Source organism: Thunnus maccoyii, chromosome 9, assembly GCF_910596095.1.
Source record: "Thunnus maccoyii chromosome 9, fThuMac1.1, whole genome shotgun sequence".
Lineage (NCBI taxonomy): Eukaryota > Metazoa > Chordata > Actinopteri > Scombriformes > Scombridae > Thunnus > Thunnus maccoyii.
In genome coordinates, this window is record NC_056541.1 from 26,637,579 (window position 1) to 26,656,808 (window position 19,230).

General features: G+C 41.5%; 1 protein-coding gene across 8 annotated transcripts in view; it reads left to right on the top strand.

The window, feature by feature from the left end:
- The window catches only part of ncor2 (nuclear receptor corepressor 2), a 105,529-nt gene that overhangs the window by 15,269 nt on the left and 71,030 nt on the right, over positions 1-19,230 (top strand). For 7 of the 8 annotated variants that reach the window (XM_042420152.1, XM_042420149.1, XM_042420153.1 and 4 more), the window contains exons 2-4: positions 10,427-10,622; positions 11,411-11,526; positions 17,806-17,980. In XM_042420152.1, coding sequence (XP_042276086.1) covers positions 10,518-10,622; positions 11,411-11,526; positions 17,806-17,980 — 396 coding nt within the window. In that variant the 5' untranslated portion in view covers positions 10,427-10,517. Of the gene's footprint in view, positions 1-4,220; positions 4,281-10,426; positions 10,623-11,410; positions 11,527-17,805; positions 17,981-19,230 lie in introns of those variants that run through there. The other variant, XM_042420147.1, reaches the window with a different exon arrangement.

Below are 19,230 nucleotides of genomic sequence, written 5' to 3' on the forward strand. Positions count from 1 at the left end.
GTAGCGTTCAGATCCTCCAGTGTGTTTTAGTGGAGTGCCTGTGCCTCCATGGTTACAGGGAGTCGTAGTTAGCGGAGACAGTGTGTGAAGGCCCCAGTTCTACACCGACCAGCAGGGAGGGGGAGGGGAGAGCCTTATGTAATTTCACACAGTGTCGCTGAGACAGCCGGCAGCAGGGGAACAGGCAGGAAATCCAATAGCTGCTGTGCTGTCCAGCATGGATACAGCTGGACGACCACATCTGGAGGTACACGCCAGCCAATCAGTGGCCCTGTTCATCTCTCCACTCCTCCTCTGTCTCCTCTCTTCCCTGTCAGACACACACTTTTACAGTCTATGTGTTGAGAAATCCAGTGCGTTAACATCCATTTAAGTAACATGGTTACTCAAAGAAACCAAGTTATGGAGGTAATCGGAGAGCATGTTTACGTGTACTGTAGCAACATTAAGTACTGTAAATACATGTATACATGCAGCAGATCAGTAACCAGATTTCTCCCCTACCCCTGACCTTATTCTAGATGCGTCACTTGCTTATTTTACCTGTATTGACAGAGGTTGCTACTTTTTTTTGGTGTGTGTGTGTGTGTGTGTGTGTGTTGGAGCAGAGCAGCAGACTGTGCAGAGAGGGCAGGCAGACAGACAGAATTGAGCTCTTTCTCACAGCTCTAAAGTGTGGGAATTTAATAAAGTGTCAAATGTTCAGCAGTGGAAAGCAACTGATTAAGACTTCTGGAGGCTACTTTGTGTCTGTGTCAGTTTTCGTCAGACTTTAGATGGAATTATTTTATATATGAGGACACGTTGCTCCTTGTAATTATCTCTCCTTTCACTGAGCTGCTCCGCATTTACTTCCCCTGTATGAAGTCTTTTGCAATGCACATGAGTACTTTTTAAAGCTGATTAGGAACCTGGTTAGAAATATACATGTCCAAGATTCTTGAGGAGAAATCTACCTCGGAAGACCAGATTTGTTTAATCCTCTACCCAGGTTTCTTGTTTTTATATGACCAGCTTACTGGAGAAACCCAACTGTATCCCGGTTATTTAAGTGCATGTAAACCCACAGATTGCTAATGATGGGAAGTAACAAAATTTAAATTAAACACGTGATTCTGCCCGCCGAAAGTTTTATTTAGTATCTTTGGCTGGACTGCAACAGCAGGGCCCTAAATTTGCGTTTGTCCATCACTGAGTCACTCACTGACGGACTGACTGACTGAGTGATGAAGTTACACCATTGGTCGGCTGATAGCCCAGAATGCATTTTGTGCCAACTGACAGCAAAGATAGAGATTCAGCTGTTGTCATTTTTGCTTTAGGACTGTTAATATGTCACTTTATTAAGTTTTAATATTTTTTCAGATGAAAAGGTAACCATTTAGATTGCCAATATGTGGTCAGTTTATCCAAATAGTGCCAATTTTAGAAGAGAGGATCTGTGTGCCGTCGCCAGGGTAACTTACTGTCAGTGCGCACATTACATGTGTCTAGTGTTTTTTCAAAATAAAACACTTCTGTGTTCGTGGTAAATAAAATAAAAGCAATATAACAAATATGTTTACAAATGCAAACTTTACACACAAGAAACACACTTTATTTGGGTCATTAACACTTAGCATTAATGCTTAACCTGATAGATACTGCATTAAAACAATTTTTTGGGTTGTGAGTAAGTGAAATAATAAATAAAACAGTATTTTTAATGTTTTTTCTTATGTTTACAGCACCTTGAGTTACAACTACTGCATGAAAAGTGCTGAACAAATAAATAAACTTAAATTACTTACTTAAAGCATAAAAGCAAACCTCTTAAAAATGCTGCGATGTCTAATAGTGATCAGGCGATGTACAAATTAAAAGCCCTCTAGTGTTTCATACACAGTCCAGCCACATACTAGGTTTTGACCTACTCTTGTTTAATATCAGGGTTTTGCACTCTCTGCTGGCTGCTGTGTGTGTGTGTGTGTGTGTGTGTGTGTGTGTGTGTGTGTGAGAGAGAGAGAGAGAGCTGAGCCCTGCCCTTGGTGAAACTCCGACACAGACAGCAGCAGAGGACAGAAGCAGCGCGCCCGTAAATGACACCAAAACGCGGTAGAGACTGTCAGCATAGTTATTTTACTGTTCATTTGGCTTGGGTGCTGTGAAAAAACGCTTAGGCGCTGCACCTAAGTCTCATAATGGTTGGGAAAACCCTGATTTTTATAAATTGCATCCACATTTTGGTGAATTCCAGGTTATTCCACGTTTTACATTTGATTCCATTTTTATTATCAAATTATGCGATTCCGTCCATGTTTTTCTCAACGCAGAAGTCATAGGGCCCTCTGGCTCTGGCTCGGGGTTATCTGGCTCTCATAACATAGACACATTTTTTTTATCACTTAATCCTTGTCCATTGTTGCAATATGAGCTGAAACAATTAATGCACTTGAGTAATTTTACAAATGTTGATTTTGAAAGTAGTCCAGGGTCCGACATAACTGATAGCCCGGGGCCAGTAAAAGTTTTATGCAGGGCAAGTTGATTGGCGATGGCCTACCAGAGTCATCACAGACAAATAAATTGGGGTCACCGGCCAGACGGCCAATAAATAATTTGGAATCACAGCATAGGGCCAGGTTTACATCGCTGTGTGGTGCAGCACTGCTGCTAAATGATGAACGGTGGGGCTGAGCTACACACACACACGGAGCAGACAGCAGAGCACAGAGTCCACATCAGGATGAAATGGACTTCAGATTATACTTTACTCGAGTCCACTATGGCTGCTCACTGACTTCGGTGCGGCAAAATCTGGCAGGGTAGCAGTACGAGCAATTTATCAAACAAGTGTTGAACAAGCAGAACATAAACCTAAATATGTCTTTGACTTCCAGCAGTCAAATCTCCTTTAATTCACAGCTGCTTTATTTTACAGCTATACAGAGCTATATGCTAATAGCGAACTGTTATGAATAACCTCAGAGCGGACATTCATGGCATGTAAAGATTGAGTCTAATTAGCTAATTATCTTAAAATGAGTTGGATTCTTGTAGATTTTAGGCTGACACCAGCCTGCCCCTCCTCTCCACCAGCAGTACCTGCAGCAGAGAGTCCGACCAGCAATATGGAGAAACCTACATTTATACACATTCATTTACTGATGATCCTAATTTTATATTTTGCATATTTGTGTGATATATCAACATTACATATCCATAATTAAAGGAAAACAACTAAATCTAAAGGGAACTTCACTGTTGGGCGTCTTATGTGTACAATGAATAAATCATCAAAATTATGGGAAAAACAGTTTTTCATTTTTTAGCTGCCGGGCCAATGAAAATATACAAGGGTCCAGTAAAACTCTGATCCACTGGCCAAGTGGGCCAGTGGGGAAAAGTGTTACGTTGGATACTGAGTCACAGTGTTGCACAGGGTTGCTCTAGCAAGGGGCTAGAGGCTAATCCAGCAGCACAGGCCAAAGGCCTGTATTTTACCCTAGAAAGTCTTGTGAGCTTAGCTAAGCATCTTCTGCCTGATTTTTTTTACTTTGTCTTACTGTTATGAAACCAATAAACTTCAGTATCATACCTTCTCATGGAGGCATTTCAAATCCCTCAACTTCAGCTTTTTTTTTTTTCAAAATTATAAATATCTGAACTTAAAATCAAAATATTTATTTGACATCTGTTTGCTTTTTCTTCTTTTCCCTTTTCTTTCACTACAATATTGTTACCCTAAGTAATGTTCACATCCTGCAGCTACAACCTGATATCTGAGCAGCATAAAAATGTTGACTAATGTACTGACACAAAACAAGTGGCCTAAATTCAAAAGTGGCAATGGATACATTTGATGACACCTACATTTGTTGTCCACTACTGATAACTCATACAATTTAACATTGAGTCAAGTCTGAAGACTTGAAAGCTAAAGATCATCTAGACCTATACTAAGGTTGTATGCTGCATATTAACACTGTTAGTATCTAAATACTACTTCCATTTTCAGTTTCACAATCACTTCTATTATTTTTCACTCCTGGCTCGTAGCTGCAGGTGTTTCTTTGGTGCTAATCATACTGTTGTTGACATGAGAGGAAGTGTATCGTTGAGTTAGGTTCAAAATGAAAGGTGTGAGAAGCTGTGGTTTATGGAGATGATTGTACCTGTTTCCGTCAGACAAATTACAACGATGTCAAAGTTGACTGTGGGTGTTCACACTTTTCTCACAGTGCCTTCAGTTGCTGACTGTGTGTTGTGACCGCAGACTTCCTGTCTGAAAGTCGAGCGAGGTAAGGTAAGATCAGCTTGGGGTGTCGGGATGTTCTTTCACTGTTTGGTAGTAATAGCAATGTGCTAGCCACCTGCCTGCCAGGAGCTGCACTACATATCAAGCTGGCACATAGGCAATAATTATATCACCCGCTGCACTTCACGGCCTCTCTCTGTCACCTGACATTTAATTTTACTTCCCTGTTAGTAACTCGTTCTTTTGCTTTCCTATAGTAATGGTTGACAGACCTTTTATTAGTTTGGATTTCAAGATGTTTTACATTCCTCAGATAATATTAAATGATTTCTGACTGGCAAAGCGATAAGATTAGATTTGATGTAACTAATACAGAGGAGAGTCCATGGATCCAGAGCCCACCCTCACCTACTCACATGGTCTTTCCTTACTTTTCCTCCCTATAGTATAGCCTATGCTTAAGCTACCTCAGTAAGCAGATCATCTGATTATAAAAAATATTTTAAATACTAGTCATAGTGATGTAAATGCAGAATATACTAGTGAATTAAAAAACAAACAAAAATCGGCAGTCAGCCCAGTGGATGGGAGCACTGGCAGTGACGGTGGCAAATCACCACGCATTAAGGCAGTGACAAACTTAGTTGCTAAGAAAGGTACCACTTCACCCATCTGGCAGTACTTTGGGTTTCGGCCTAACGAAAGAGAGGAACCAAGAGACACTTTTGAAGCGGTGTTCATGATTTGTGCTAATGTAATCCGTGCAAAAGATGGACAAATGAAATCATTTGGTATATACCATCTCGTCAGTTATGCAACATTTAGTAAGTAAGCAAGTAATGAGTAAGAAATCAATAATAACTAAATTGTTCTATGTTATAGCAGAGACATTGGTATAGTTTACTGTGTGGCATGCAGGTTTGATCCAGGCTGGCCATACCAGATTGCTGTGTCTGTGTGTGTGTGGTAGTGTGTGTGTGGCAGGGTTTTATGATGATGGTAGAGGGCTCAGTGGTTGATGACTGTCGGCCATCGGCGATTAACCAACCCTAGTCAGCGTGACAGTGTCTACCAGAAAAAGGGCATTCTGCCTTGTCAGCAGTGTCTTGGATCTTACTGCCTGGCAGTATAAAGGGCATTATACTAGGTTTCGTATCATCTATGACAGTTTTTCTTCTGCTGTTAATGTTGTCACCTTCCCATTTTTTTACTGAGTTTCGTGCTGCAACTTCCTCACTCCTTCATTTCACTGAGTTTCGATTAGTTTAGCTCTCAGCATGCTGTTGTTGAGACATAAACTAAAAAGAATAGACCGTTTAAGGTACAAGTTAAAGAGTGAAATTTTATCACAGAGAAAGCTGTCAGGAAAAAATATAATTGAGTCTCTTCAGAGAAACGGAAATCATGAACAGACTTTGCATGGTAACCTGGGTATTGGCAGTGTTATGGAGGACTCCATATATAGTTTTGAGGCCTTAATTAATGACTAATATGAGTGCAAGGGACACTAGCTCCCGCTTCTCACAGTGTATCCACTGATACATTTTCATATCAATTTCATCACTTAATATTATTAGAGAGCGAATTCTGCTGTCTGTTTTATAAATTCTAACCACAACCATTGAATGTCAGGAAGTTAAGTTAGGACTCTCATTTACATACAGCATGTGAGCTAATAGGAACTAAAGTAGAACCTCATATACTTACAATTGATTCTTTGACAGAGTTTCATAGTTTATTAAACAGATCTTTTTTTTTCTTCGTGCATAAGAGATGAGAGGAAGAAGATGCAAATTCCTCTCTCTCTCTCTTGACATGTTTTACCTTGTGCCGCTGTGGACTTCACATTTAACTTTACAGCGTTCAATTCAGGCTTGTGCCGTATTAAAAGTGACATGGAAATTTTACTAGAATGGATATGAGACCAACATGTTAAATTGCCATCGGATTAAGGAAAATCAACACATTTCCAGAAGATCTCAGAGTCCCGATACCTAGTGCAACTTTTTACGTGTCGCATAATGGTGAGCGGGCCACCCATGCTGTAACGCAGCGTTTGCATGCGTGTATAGTGTTTGTGAGCAGCTCAGCGTTGAGGTTGAGGGTGACTGAGTGAGAGGGTAAGCGAGCGAGAGCCTCCTTGTCCAAGGCCCTTCGGTAATGAGGCTCCAGGGAGATAAATCCTTATGAGACCTGACAGGGTGCCACATTCCTAGGCTGAGAGTCCTAGCAGCCCCCCTCCCCTGAGCTCAGCTCTCGAGGGCACTGCTTTATAGACTTCTGATGTTGTTCCCAGACCAAGCCTTATGCCGATTACAGTTCACTCATCTGCCTTTTCACAACAGCCCCATGCCTTTGAATTGAGCCATCATCTCTTTTGGCAAAACTTTGGCTGACATAATAATTGCAGAAGTCCTCGCTGACAGCTCGGTACCTTAATGTGTTTTCTTTCTGTAAAAATGCAGACAAAATATTTTTACAGGTATATAATTAACAGTGCATTATAGCTGTTTCAGTGATGAGTCGATCACACCCTCGGCTTTAACAAGGTCCAAGCCATGTTATCAAGGCTTTTATCAAAAAATATGTTACAAGCTGTTGAATGCCTCGTACGCTCTTTTCAGAGCTCGACTGTCAAACTACCAACTCCAACTAGACAGATTTTTGATTAACTGTTTATGTCAGTAGAATTAAACTGTTGTTTGAAGTCAGCCTCCTGCTCTCCTTGGCAGGCTGGAAGCAGTCTGTGTGCTCTGTGCTAGTATTTCCACAGCCATTCCTAAAATGGAGAGGGAGGGTGGGGGGTAACAGGATGAAATATTGGCCTGCACTGCTGAAGGCTGAGGCCCACTCTGTGAAGAAGTCGAAAGCAAAAGAGGGGAGAAGGAAAGCACGCTAGAGTGAGAGAGTGAGGTGACTGAGTTCATTCGCAGTGTTGGCAGTGAGCCACCGACTTGCCTGTGGGTGTCTGTAGCAGTGCCAGTGCATGTGTTTTGCCTCTCGTCTGGAAGGCCCCATTCGCCTCAGAGTTTATGTCAAAGCTCTCTTATTGTGTTGGCCCTCTCATCTTGATTCAGGTTTTTTGTCCTCTGCAGATCTTGTGACTGCCTTCAGACTTGTTTTCCTCCTTCTCAGGGGAATCTCTGTGGACTGGACAGTCATCAAAGAGAGGCTTCCGTGGAGAACAGCTTATCTCACCCTCTCTTTGTCTTGCTGGCCTCTTTTTCTGCCCTTTGTTGAACATATTTGCATGCTGCGTCAATATCATGAGTTTTTCCTCATCTAATATTTCAGCAACAGTAAAGTCCACTCAAGGACTTTAGCACTTCCTTTGTGTGGTATGTTTATCCAAGTCTGTCTGACCAAAAGATGAGTATGCACTAGTTTTCTTGAAAATATTCGAAGCCACAGTTTAGACTACTGGACACAAAGGCAGTCTATAGTTGGTGTGAGACTTTCAGCAGCATTTTCCAATCTTGTGGCCTCTCTGAGCCTATGTTTACAGAGCTGCTCTGTTCCTTAAAGCCAGAGCCATGTTCAGCCTTTCGTAATACAGCCCTTTGCGTAACTGAAATCAAGTGACACTTTGTGTTTGTGACAGTTGAGCAGCAAGGAGGGGTGGATAGTACCCCTCTTTGTACTGCAAAAAAAGAGTCAACACTAGTGTCAGACAATGGAGACTGGCACACAGGCACTCTACCACAACTTATACTATACCAGTGCGACGCTGGGCGATATGCACAAAATGATGTATCATGATATTTTTTAATATAATATTAATATCTTGACATTGATATTGTGACAATATTGTAGGGATCGGTGCTTTCACAAAATATTTACAATATTTACATTACACACAAAATATTGACTAAGTGGGTAAAGGTAAATAACAATAGAAAATTACATCACTTTACTGTAATGCAGCCTTTAAAACTAGGAAAAGACACTTACGCCATATCACGATATTACAATATTCAAAATCTAAGAGGATATCTAGTCTCATATCACGATATTTGTATAATATTGATATATTGCTCAGCCCTATGCCAATGATGTAGACACCACATGTGGCGTTTCAGGTTTATCATGTTAAAAAACAAAAATGCTACCAAATGCCCATGATCTCCACTGTTGTGGAGTTACACGCAGACAATTCTTTATACATCCATGGTGTAGTTAACAGAAGGTCAGCATAGCTAGCTTGTGTCATGTAGATCTGATAGGAATCATTTGCTTTTGTCTGGTTCGCCCAGCTGACCAGTCCTGATTTAGACTGAGGTTAGGACGACTCACTGAATGAACATACTGACATAGAAATATAGAAATAAATAAAGGTAGAAATATCCTAAATAAAATTTGACGTATGGGAATGTATTATGACATTAATTTAATCATGTCCTTTTCTTTCATTACCAAAAATGTACTTATTTTTTATTTATATCTGCATTTATTTACTTATCTATGCTTGTGTCATTTTTTGCGCTCCATAGACTAAGGGCACTTCTCTCTCATAGCTCATGTTTCAGCACTGTGTGAGGCACACAACAAAAGCCACGCTGGCGGAAATATGGGCTATCAACATGGCACTGATCAAAATCTTGACAAGATAGCAAAGTGCTGTGGGTGCACTGCAGTTTTGTTAACTGAATGGGACAGCCGCCACCACTGAACCAACCTCCTAAAAAGAAAGTCCACATGCATTTTAATTCTAGATGAAAATTAAATAAAATTAGATTATATGACACTGGATGTGAGTTTTTTTTACTTTAATCTGGGAAAACTGGAAATTTTGCTAGATATCTGTATCTTGTCGCAATGGTTGTTTATTAAATAAATTCTCTCCATCCAGATTACCATGATAGCCGGACCTGTCAGCCGTACAATTGTCTGCTTGTAACTTTTATTGATATTACGATATCTGAAATCTAAGACAATATCTAGTCTCATATCACGATGCCTATGCCAATGATGAGGCACCACATGTGATGTTTTATCATGCTGAAAAAGTGCTTGTTTCTATTGATTGCAGAGGACAATCGGAGGCCACGGTCAAGTCAAGGCAGCAGTAGAAAAGCCAAAACAATCAATGCTCTGTAACCAATCCGGCTTTAGACTGAGGTTAGGACCACCTACCTGATTAACATATGGACACTGCAATACAGAAATAAAGAAATGTAGAAATTTAATTATTTATTTATGTCATTTTTGTGTTCCATATTAGTCAGAGGCCCTTAGAAATGGCAGGAGTCCTAATTTCTCTGTTGGCAGGAGTCACAACACACGTCACAAGTGCTAGTCCACTTACTACTACTATCACAGGCTTTTTAGAGTGTCCTTAATCTGACAGTGGTGCAGTTACAGACTGGCTAGAGCTCGATGTCGTCTCAACATACATTTCTCAAATCATTTCCCACTGATAGTTTGAAACTGTTTTCAAATGTCCACCATGTTTTTCCACTGTTAACAGTGCAGTAATGTTTGTCAGTGTGTGTTGTAATCTGCATTGTCACTATAGTGGGATTTTCAGTCTTTACCTCTGTGCAGAATAAACATCTCTTCTCTTAGCTTTACAGAGGGTATGTGTGGGTGTGCTGTAGCTTAGTACGTCCCTGTTTTCACTTACATCATCACTCTTGGTCAATATATGACACACTCCTTGTAGATGAGGCCACTCTGGTTTGCAAAACATCATCTGGAGTCAAATTCTACTGCCCGACTCTCAAGGACTACATCTCTATCTGTCATTGAGTTATTTATGTTGCCTCTAAAGCCCCATTAAACTCGAGAGTATTTTTGGTTTACCGGCTAGCTGCTTGACTTGGCTGGTCTCTGTCTATGAGTCCTCAGTGTGAGGACAGTGGGCCATTCAGTAAGCAGCGAAGGAGGGGTTCAGTCTAGCAGGTGCAGGGACTCTCACTCCTTTACTAGGAGCAATAGAGGGGGGAGCCGCTGTGGTAGGGAGGTGATGACATTCTGATATCCGGGGCAGACAGAGAGACACACTTTCATCTCTGGCTACTCTGGAGGTGGTAGCCAGAAAACATCAAATTGTTTCTGAGCAACCGTTACACATATTACATAATGTTTTATGCATTGTTCTTTTCAGGTATGAAAGTGTCCAAGACACTTTGACTGAGGTCGCTGAACTACAACAAATGTCTCACAGCTCATGTTTTTTTTTCTCTACAGGTTGCTGGCTAAGAGAAACAGCCGATAATGCACGGCATCTGCTCTGCAGCCACACCCACTTCCTGCCTGTAGAGGAAGCGGCTGTGCCAGCATGTCCTCTCATCCCCAGTCTGTGCCGCCGGGCCGGAGGACTGTGGACACACGGCACCTGCCAAACCCTGCCACTCTACCACTGCAGCTGCAACGGGCACACACGGTAAGGGGCTTGGCACCACCTCTAGTGCTTCAACTTTTCTAGCTAAAAACTTGAGAAGTTTTACTGTAGTTGTAGCTCTGGCTCTGCCTGCTCGGTGGATATTTGGTAAACAGGGCATTACTCTGACCAACTGGAGAGGGCCTGACCCCAGGGGCCCCCACTGGAAACATTCCCAGGTTACAATGTTGTGCACACAGGACCGCTTCCTCATTAGATGGTTGAGTTGAAAGTTCATGTTGTCACTGTGGAGTCATGTTAGGGCCTTCCCCATTATTTCCACCCACATCTCCTAATTATCAAGATTATGTTCTTCTACATATCAGGGGCAAAGCTGTCAAGGGCCTCAAGCTGATGTAGAAGTTCACTCAGTGACCTCCAGTGTTTGCAAGGCTTTTTTTTTTTTTTTTCATGTATGGCGGGAGAATTCAAGGCTTACCCCCAGGAACCCCACAGCTGCACCTGTAGTTAATCCCACCACTCCCTCTTGTCATCACATTCAGGAGGAGATAAGGGTTGACACACTGTGTTCCACAATCCCAGTTTTACAGAGGTGCAGGTTTACAGTAGTTGCATGGGTGCCCCACTTGTGTGAGAAACAAATGGAAGAAGAGGGAACAATGAGAGCTGGAGAGAGATGGACTGGATATTGCAGAGGAAACGAGGCAGGGAATGGCAAAAAGTGTTGCAATTTTTTTTAGTTTTCTTGGATCTTTGCATCATTCTCAAGGACAAGGGATCCATGCAGGATTTTTGGCTCTGTACTGAAAACGTGTTGTTTTGTGTTCCAGGAAATGGGACTGGTTGACTACCACTCTCATCATGCCAGGGACTACAGCTCCCACCTGGCCCAGCCCCATCGCCGTCGGCCCTCCTTACTTTCAGAGTTCCAGCCTGGGAATGAAAGGTAGGTCCACCATTCTCAAATAGATGTAGTCTCTCATCAAAACCTTATTGCTGTGTCTTTTGATGACAGTGTGTTTCTTAGAGCATTTCATTACATTGCAGTTTTTACATTACCTACTGTACTATAATAAGTTTCACTTCTGCATTATTGGGAATCTTATTAAATATATTCATCTGCTGAGGTTGAGAGATAACATATTTTCAGTTTCATTTATTTATTTTTTTCTAGATAAACTTGATTCATGTGGTGCTCACTGTCAGTCTATATAAGAATGATGTATCATTCACATGAAAATGGTTGTATCGCCCTTTTAATGTGTTGACTGTGGGACAAAGCATGCTCAGTGGAAGCTTCATGCAGGCTGCATTTTTATGCAGTATTATTCTACCAAAGCCTCTGCCTGTTAACCCTCCCCCAGTGTAATCCTTATGTAATTGGCATCCGCAAGCCGTTCCTCTGTAATATTGTGTTAAATGGCTCTGCGGGGCAATGGAGCTTGCAGAGTTTTGCCATCTTCAATAGACCAACAGTAAGTCAGGCAAGGCATTGTATGCGTCGTACTTTCTCTCTGGAGACTGCGGTCTTGTACCTACTAAAGTTGTTTATTATTTATATAGCCATGCTTTTCTGAGGATGAGTCTTGATGAGCACTGAATAATTTATACGCATGCAATGAATTTTGCATGATGCACGGAGGATAAGTCACAAAAATATTTTTTTCTCAGTTGATTGTTGTGGCAGATTTTCATGCATATGTTAAAACATACAGGGGGTACAAAATGTAATTTTCAAGAGGTTGATTTTACTAGAAATCAGCTGGCAGATATTATATGTACAGTATGTCGGGGGGGGGGGTGTGGCGTGAGAGCTGTCTTTCAAAATATAACATAATTTGCTTGCCCTGAATGCGGCGGGGTTATAATGGCAGACAGCAGATGGTAGAATGGCTCTATTGCAGTGTGTGGCCGTTGCGTGTTGTGTCTGTGTCTTGGAGTATCAATCAGATGGGATTATGGTCTTCACAGTGCTATGTACTGGCCCTGTTTCACTGTTAGCATAGCCTAGCCCACAATGTGGGAACACTGGGTCATGGGTTGCAACAGAAATAAACACCACACTGTTCTACTGCTACCCACCAGCTCCTGATTTACTGACACCTTTCATTCAGTCACCGGGGCTTTGGCAGTCACTCTCAATGTACATGATGCCTGTTTTTGCACGACAGATGCCTCACACAGCTTCTACAGCGGAACAGCGATGTTGTTTTTCAGTAGATAAAAAATAACCATCATATCAAAAGCAAAGAATAGCAGTTAGCCCACGTCTCTTTGTGGAGAAATAAACCGCTGGTCTTGCTGGCAGGCGTCTGTGGGTGGGGAGTCTTTCAGTTGAATATATCAGGCCTTCAGCATTCCTTTACAGGGCTTAGAATCAAGTCTGAAGCCCTCACTCTACGTTCTCATTCAGAGTTTGAATGGTGCAATTCTGGCCTTGGCAATCCTTCAGTCTATTCTCCTCTCAGATGTGCGCTTGTCTTTTCATACGTCACAGTAATTCTGCACACCACGTCTCCATTTATAGTAAGCTCAGGGTTGTTCACATCCTGACAGAATGTAAGCAGTAACATTGCCTAAGAAAATGTGCTTTCTTTTAAGAATGGCATTATCTATTGCCAAGTATGAATGATCTTTGTGTCCTGCATCTGCTCTTTAATTGTCTTGGACTGAATGCAAGGTGAAAATGTGCTATTTAGTTGATGCCTCAAATTTACCCTAGTTACAGGTCAGAAAACCACAACAGTATAATCACTGGTGAGCCACTGTGCTAGTTGTTTGTTTCATCCTCCGCTTTACTCCAGGCAGTATCTCAGTCACTCCGCCTCTTCCCATCTGTCTGAGATCACCCAGGCTTCTTGAGAAAAGGAGAGAATACATTTTATAGCAAACATAACAAGACGGAGAAACCACTTAATAGGGTTTCTTTTCTGGCAGAACAGAGTGTAGAGTGCAAACACATTTGGTGCAGTGATACAAAATGAGTTTGTTTTGTGGCTGTGATTATGCTTTGTGATTAATGTATTAAATGCATGACAAAATAGTATTCTTCTGCTTAGACCTGGATTCGTGCATAGTTACGTCAGTGTTTGCTAAATGTTGCTGTCTGTGTTTCTAGATGTTGCGCAAATAGCCCTAAATAGGTGTCACCTATACTCAATAACTTTTTTGTTGGTTTGGTTTTTTGCTTTTTTCATTGGTAATTCTTTCAAAAGAAAACCCTTTGAATTATGATAAAAAGTTAAGAGCATCACTGCTGAATTACTCAAAAAAGAATTATAATGCATCTAAGAATTTATTGCTTTTCCCACCCCTGTCCATAAACCAAGATGCTTTGTGGATCTGGAAATTCACATTCCACTCTCCATAACTTATCCAACAAATTGTTTTTAGACAACAACCTTTATTCCAAAAATCCAGCATTTAGTGGTTGTAAATAATCCTGCGGTTGTTGGCCATTGGAGAATACGTTTTTAGTTTGGCTGTATATACAGAAAAGTTGAGGGCTTGAGCAAATTTTGCATGATGTATTTGGACCCCACTCATTGTTCCTCCTCTTTTGTGCACTTTCTCAGTTTCATTCATCCCAGCTGTGCTGCAGTTAGCCTGGCTTCTCTCTCTGTAAGCCGTCCCTGTGCCACGCACAGCTGCAGAGCTGCTCCTCTGGGGAGCAAGAAGAGATTGGCAGCCGCACAAATACTGTAGTGCTTTCACAATAACAGGCTGCTATCAGCACACATGATCTCTGTTCTTGTCTTAATGGGGCCCAAGCCAGTGAGAAACTAATGGAGGTGTTATGGTGTGTTGGTGTTTGTGTTGTGTTGCCCCCTTCCCTCTCCTCCCCATACGCTCCTCCCCCACCTCTACACAGATCTCTTTCTCTCATCCTCCAGACAAATCCTCCCCAGGGATCAGATTATTCTGCACGCTCACAAGAGGGAGAGGGAGAAAGAAAGAGGGACAGAGGGGGGGGGGGTGGTGGGCTAGAGCTTGATGATGTGATTATGTAAGTGCCAACCCTCTATGGAGATGAGGAAGTGTGCAACTGAATGAATAAGAAAAATATGTTTGGGGGGGAAGTAGTCACACACAGGGTCCGAAATTAACACCCGCCAAGCGCCAAATGCTGGTAGATTTTCCGTTTGGTGAGTAAATCTCGGAAGGCAATCCGCCACACTGGCGGGTAAATGTTTGTACCAAAATAGTCATGTAATAGAATATCTGGCATGATGGCTTGGAGAAAATTACTCATGTTTGTCCCTATACAGAGTCTAACTCGCTTTCACTGAGTGAACATTCAACAATAATAATACCAATCTTACCATTGTTATGGTTATACCGATGTTTGATCTGTCACTCAGAACTATTTGCTAAAGCTGAGCAGTGCTCTGTGTTTAGATATTCCACGCTGGTCTGTGTCATGGACACGCACACTGTAACACACCGTCGAAGTCCGCAAATAAGATAGAGAATGAGTGGGAAGTTACCTCTCTCTCTCTCTCTCTCTCTCTCTCTCTCTCTCTCTCTCTCTCTCTCTCTCAACCCAAATGAGGGAAATCCGTTGTAGCGACGGAGAACTTTAATCCTTGCAGATGTTTTGTTTTTGTTGGCTAACTCCTCTGATTCACCTGTAAGATATACAAAACTGTCTTGCATATTGAGTTATTTGTAACAATACAGAATGGCAGAATGAAAGTCTGGATCAGCAGATGTTGCTCATTTTGATATTATGAAATCTTTTTTTTTTTTTTTATACCAAAAACAGAATCTCTTCGTACAATATTGTGCACCACATTGATGAATTAAAATTTTGGACTGAACTAACTTGCTTTGATAATGCATGTTTATTTGGTTATTTTATGGAAATTTAGCTCTGGCCTCTTCAAGGCCAGGGGATTTATTATTTTGGCTGGTGAAGAATATGCTTTGCTGGTGGATTTCTTTTCATCTATCAGTCCCTTTGGCAGGTGAGTCAAAAAGTTAATTTCGGACACTGGTGACAGACCATCTGGGTATTAATTCTCGCACCCAGTTTTTCGAGGCACTATTTAGGAAATCACATAGAGAAACATCCATAATACGTTTCTTTCCTTGACACCCAAGAACACAGTTTTAACACGCAGATGTAACCCTGCACATTACATAAGTGATATGGCATATCTCTCCTATATGAACGTCTGGTCTAGTGAGGGGATGGTCTCGATTACACCACCCCGCCAACACTCTACAGGACAGAGAGAGGCTCCATGCTCTTTGGCACATATCAAAACCACACACTAGGCCATTGTGGGCCTGGACCAGCAATTATGGTTGTGTTTTCCCTCTTCTCTTCAGAAGCCACTTCCATTTTGACACTGGCAGCAAAGTCACTGACATTCTGGCATCTGCCTGCAGGGCAGACTTGAGAAAACCGTTCCCTCAGAAAGAACAGAGAACCATTTACAAGTGGGCTAATAAAATTTCCCAGATCTAAGTAGCGAGTGCAGTTGACATTCGGAAGCTGTCATTTGACTACACACCAAGATTCTGCTTTATTGGTGCGCTGTAGCTCCTGGCTGGCGACCCCCCCTCCCCCCAACCCAATGTACTAATGAGTTTAATGAATGTGATGAACATGTACAGAGTGTGGTTTGTACTAGCACCACACATACAGCGGATCATGACCAGATCACATTACAGTGCGGTGCTTCCCCCTCCTCCAGTGGCTGTTAGTGTAATTGTTAGCATTCCAGGCCATCCAGATCAGTTCTAGTTTTGGGGTACAGTATAGGGTCTTTGGAGGGAATGCCACAGTTTCTATCACAGATCTAAACTGAACACTTTTTTTGGCTTTGTGTGCAGGGCCATTGACTACCTAGCAATGCCTGCAAAACCCCACAAAGAGCAGCTCCACCATATGCTCCTATATTTAAGACCATTAGATTGTAGTGTTACAGTGAGTCACCATTTCCAATTGTCTTGCTTCCCTTTCTTTCCACTTTCCACTACTGAATGACCAACTGCATGTTCCCATTCTGCAGATGAAAATGGTCTTCAGTGATTACTTTATGATGATTCTGATTGAACCAAATGAAGCCAGCTGGCATTTGTGTGTACCTTGAACACAGCAGTAAATATTTAGGTCAGCCTGATCTCAGGCAGTAACTGTCATCTTGGGTAAAAATGTGTCTTTGTGTGGTTTAAAAGTAGCCTGTATGAGATTTGATTAGGCTGTTTTTAAACAAAACCAGCACCGAGCCGTGTCTGTCACTCAGAAGATCAGTTTAGTCTTTTGGCTACTGATGTCTTTTCATCTTAGATTATTGAAACTCTTAGACTGGGGTATCAGTTTCACTTGATAGATAGGATTTAATTGATCTTTTTTGTCTGGTTTGATTTAATTGATTTGTGTTTCATTTCATGGTTGCTCCAGCTTTCACTTTCACTATGCTTTTGGAAGTAAGAGGTCTGGACTAGTATTTCAGGCAAATTATAACAATCAGACTGTCAAACTTCACACATGGTCCTTATCTTCTATCAGCCCATCTTTGGGAATAACTCCTCCCTCCTGCATTATCAGATTTGGCTCAACTTTCATCAGTCAGTGTGTACTTGTCTGCCTCAGACTCAGCTGTCTCTCAGCTTAATGACGATATATGCATTCATATGTTTGCATGCTTACATCCAGCGTGTTGACATGCATTTCAATTAATGGATTTTAAGTAGCTGATGTTTAGCATGCTAACATTGTTAGCTATCATCATTTTATGAAAACATACAAAGGGGGCTAACAGGCATTTTGTTAAGTTTTAAAGGTATCCTGACATGAATTGAAGAGTTGGACAAATGAACATTTTTGTCCATTGCTGGAAAAAACCGTCAAACTTATAAGGGTTCATCCTCTGGCATTCATGAATATCTTTTAAATGTCATTGCAATTCACACTGGACTCAGCCTGCACGTGTGGTTAAAAACCTGATGCAACACACCAATAATTTAATGGAAATTCTGTTCTTCAGTTATTATTTCTACCTTGTGATTTGCATTCATCAGCTGTTACATGAGATAAGAGATACTCATGTAAGAGCAATTACAGCAAACCATGTAACAACTCATGTATATGAAAAACCTGTGTCTCAGCACAAGCCCTATAATAATTAGCTTCTGCCTTATTGTACATCATCTTTAGTCGCTTACCACACTTTTCTCTAATATGCTACAATTGTGTGTCTTTTTTTTGTTTCAGAGGACAAGAGCAGCATATCCGCTATGAGCACATCTACCTATCAGACCCTAGCAGCCAATCGGAGGTGGAGTATGAGATGAAACGGCCTCGTTTAGAGATGACACCAGAGTCTCTGATGAGGCCCTCGTCCCACCGGCCACAGCTGCCTATGGGAGGGGCTGAGGATATGGCAAAGGTCAGTACTTGCTATATAAGTAAAGTACACTACATGATTCTGACAGTTTGGAATATATTGCAGCATGATGGTCAGCAAACAAATGACAAATAGTCAGTACTTCATTCAAGCAACAGCTGTATAATTTGAATTCATACTTATTGTGGTAAGTGAGAGCTGAGTGTATCTCAGTGTTTTTGAATGAATGTGCCAGTATTCAGGAAATCACTGTTGGTGCCTCCAGGAGTTACACATGCAGAAGAAGATTTTGAGAAATTTGCATATAGTGACCACTTTTCCCTCCAAAATTATTATGACTTTATTCTTGAAGTTGTGTGTGTGTGTGTGTGTGTGTGTGTGTGTGTGTGTGTGTGTGTGTGTGTGTGTGTGTGTGTGTGTGTGTGTGTGTGTGTGTGTGTGTGTGTGTGTTATTTTTTATAAATTGATCTTGCCGGTCTCCTTCAGAACTACAAATGATATTATTAGCCATACCACACCAGGAACCATGAGGGAGATTCTGCATTGTAGCTAAGCTGTGAGCAGCGGTGGGAAGACTAAGGGAGTTGTGAAACAGCAATTAATAAATAATAGAGCTGACCTAGATTTCAAAAGACTGAGGACGAAACTGTGTGAACCGCAGATCAAAACGACTTGCTTGCAGTGTAGAGCTGCTGATGGGGAGATGTTCCTGACATTACACAGAGTGCTTCAAACTGCCAGGGGAGGCAGACAGCCAAGGAATGGTAAATAGATACACCAATAACAGAAGGTACAGGAAAAAAAACATTGACTCTTAAGCTTGCAGGGAAATATTCAGGAATGTCAGTAATTCCCCTCAGAGCAGTGAGAGCTGTAAACCCATTATATAAGTCATGTCAGATGCAATCACTGCATGGAACAAGTGCACCAAATGATAGTGGAATAGAGGGGGAGATATGACTGGAAATAAGGCAAAGGGCAAGTGTAGAGAGGCACAGATAAAGGGGAAAAGGGAAAGGGAGGAGTAAAAGACAAAGACCAACAGGAAAAGAGGGAGTAGACCAGTAGTGTCAGACAAAGCTGACGTTTGTATCATGACTCACTGTGAATCAGTGTAGCACAAAAGCCACATTTTGTTAGTGCACACCACTGTTTAGTCATTCTGATTTGGTGGTTTTGAAAAAGGTTTGACACTGACATCGTTGGTCAACCAGTGAGTATTGACACTGAAGTTTAAAAAATGCAGTACATATCTCGGACATAATTTTTTATTAACCTAATTTAAAGGATCC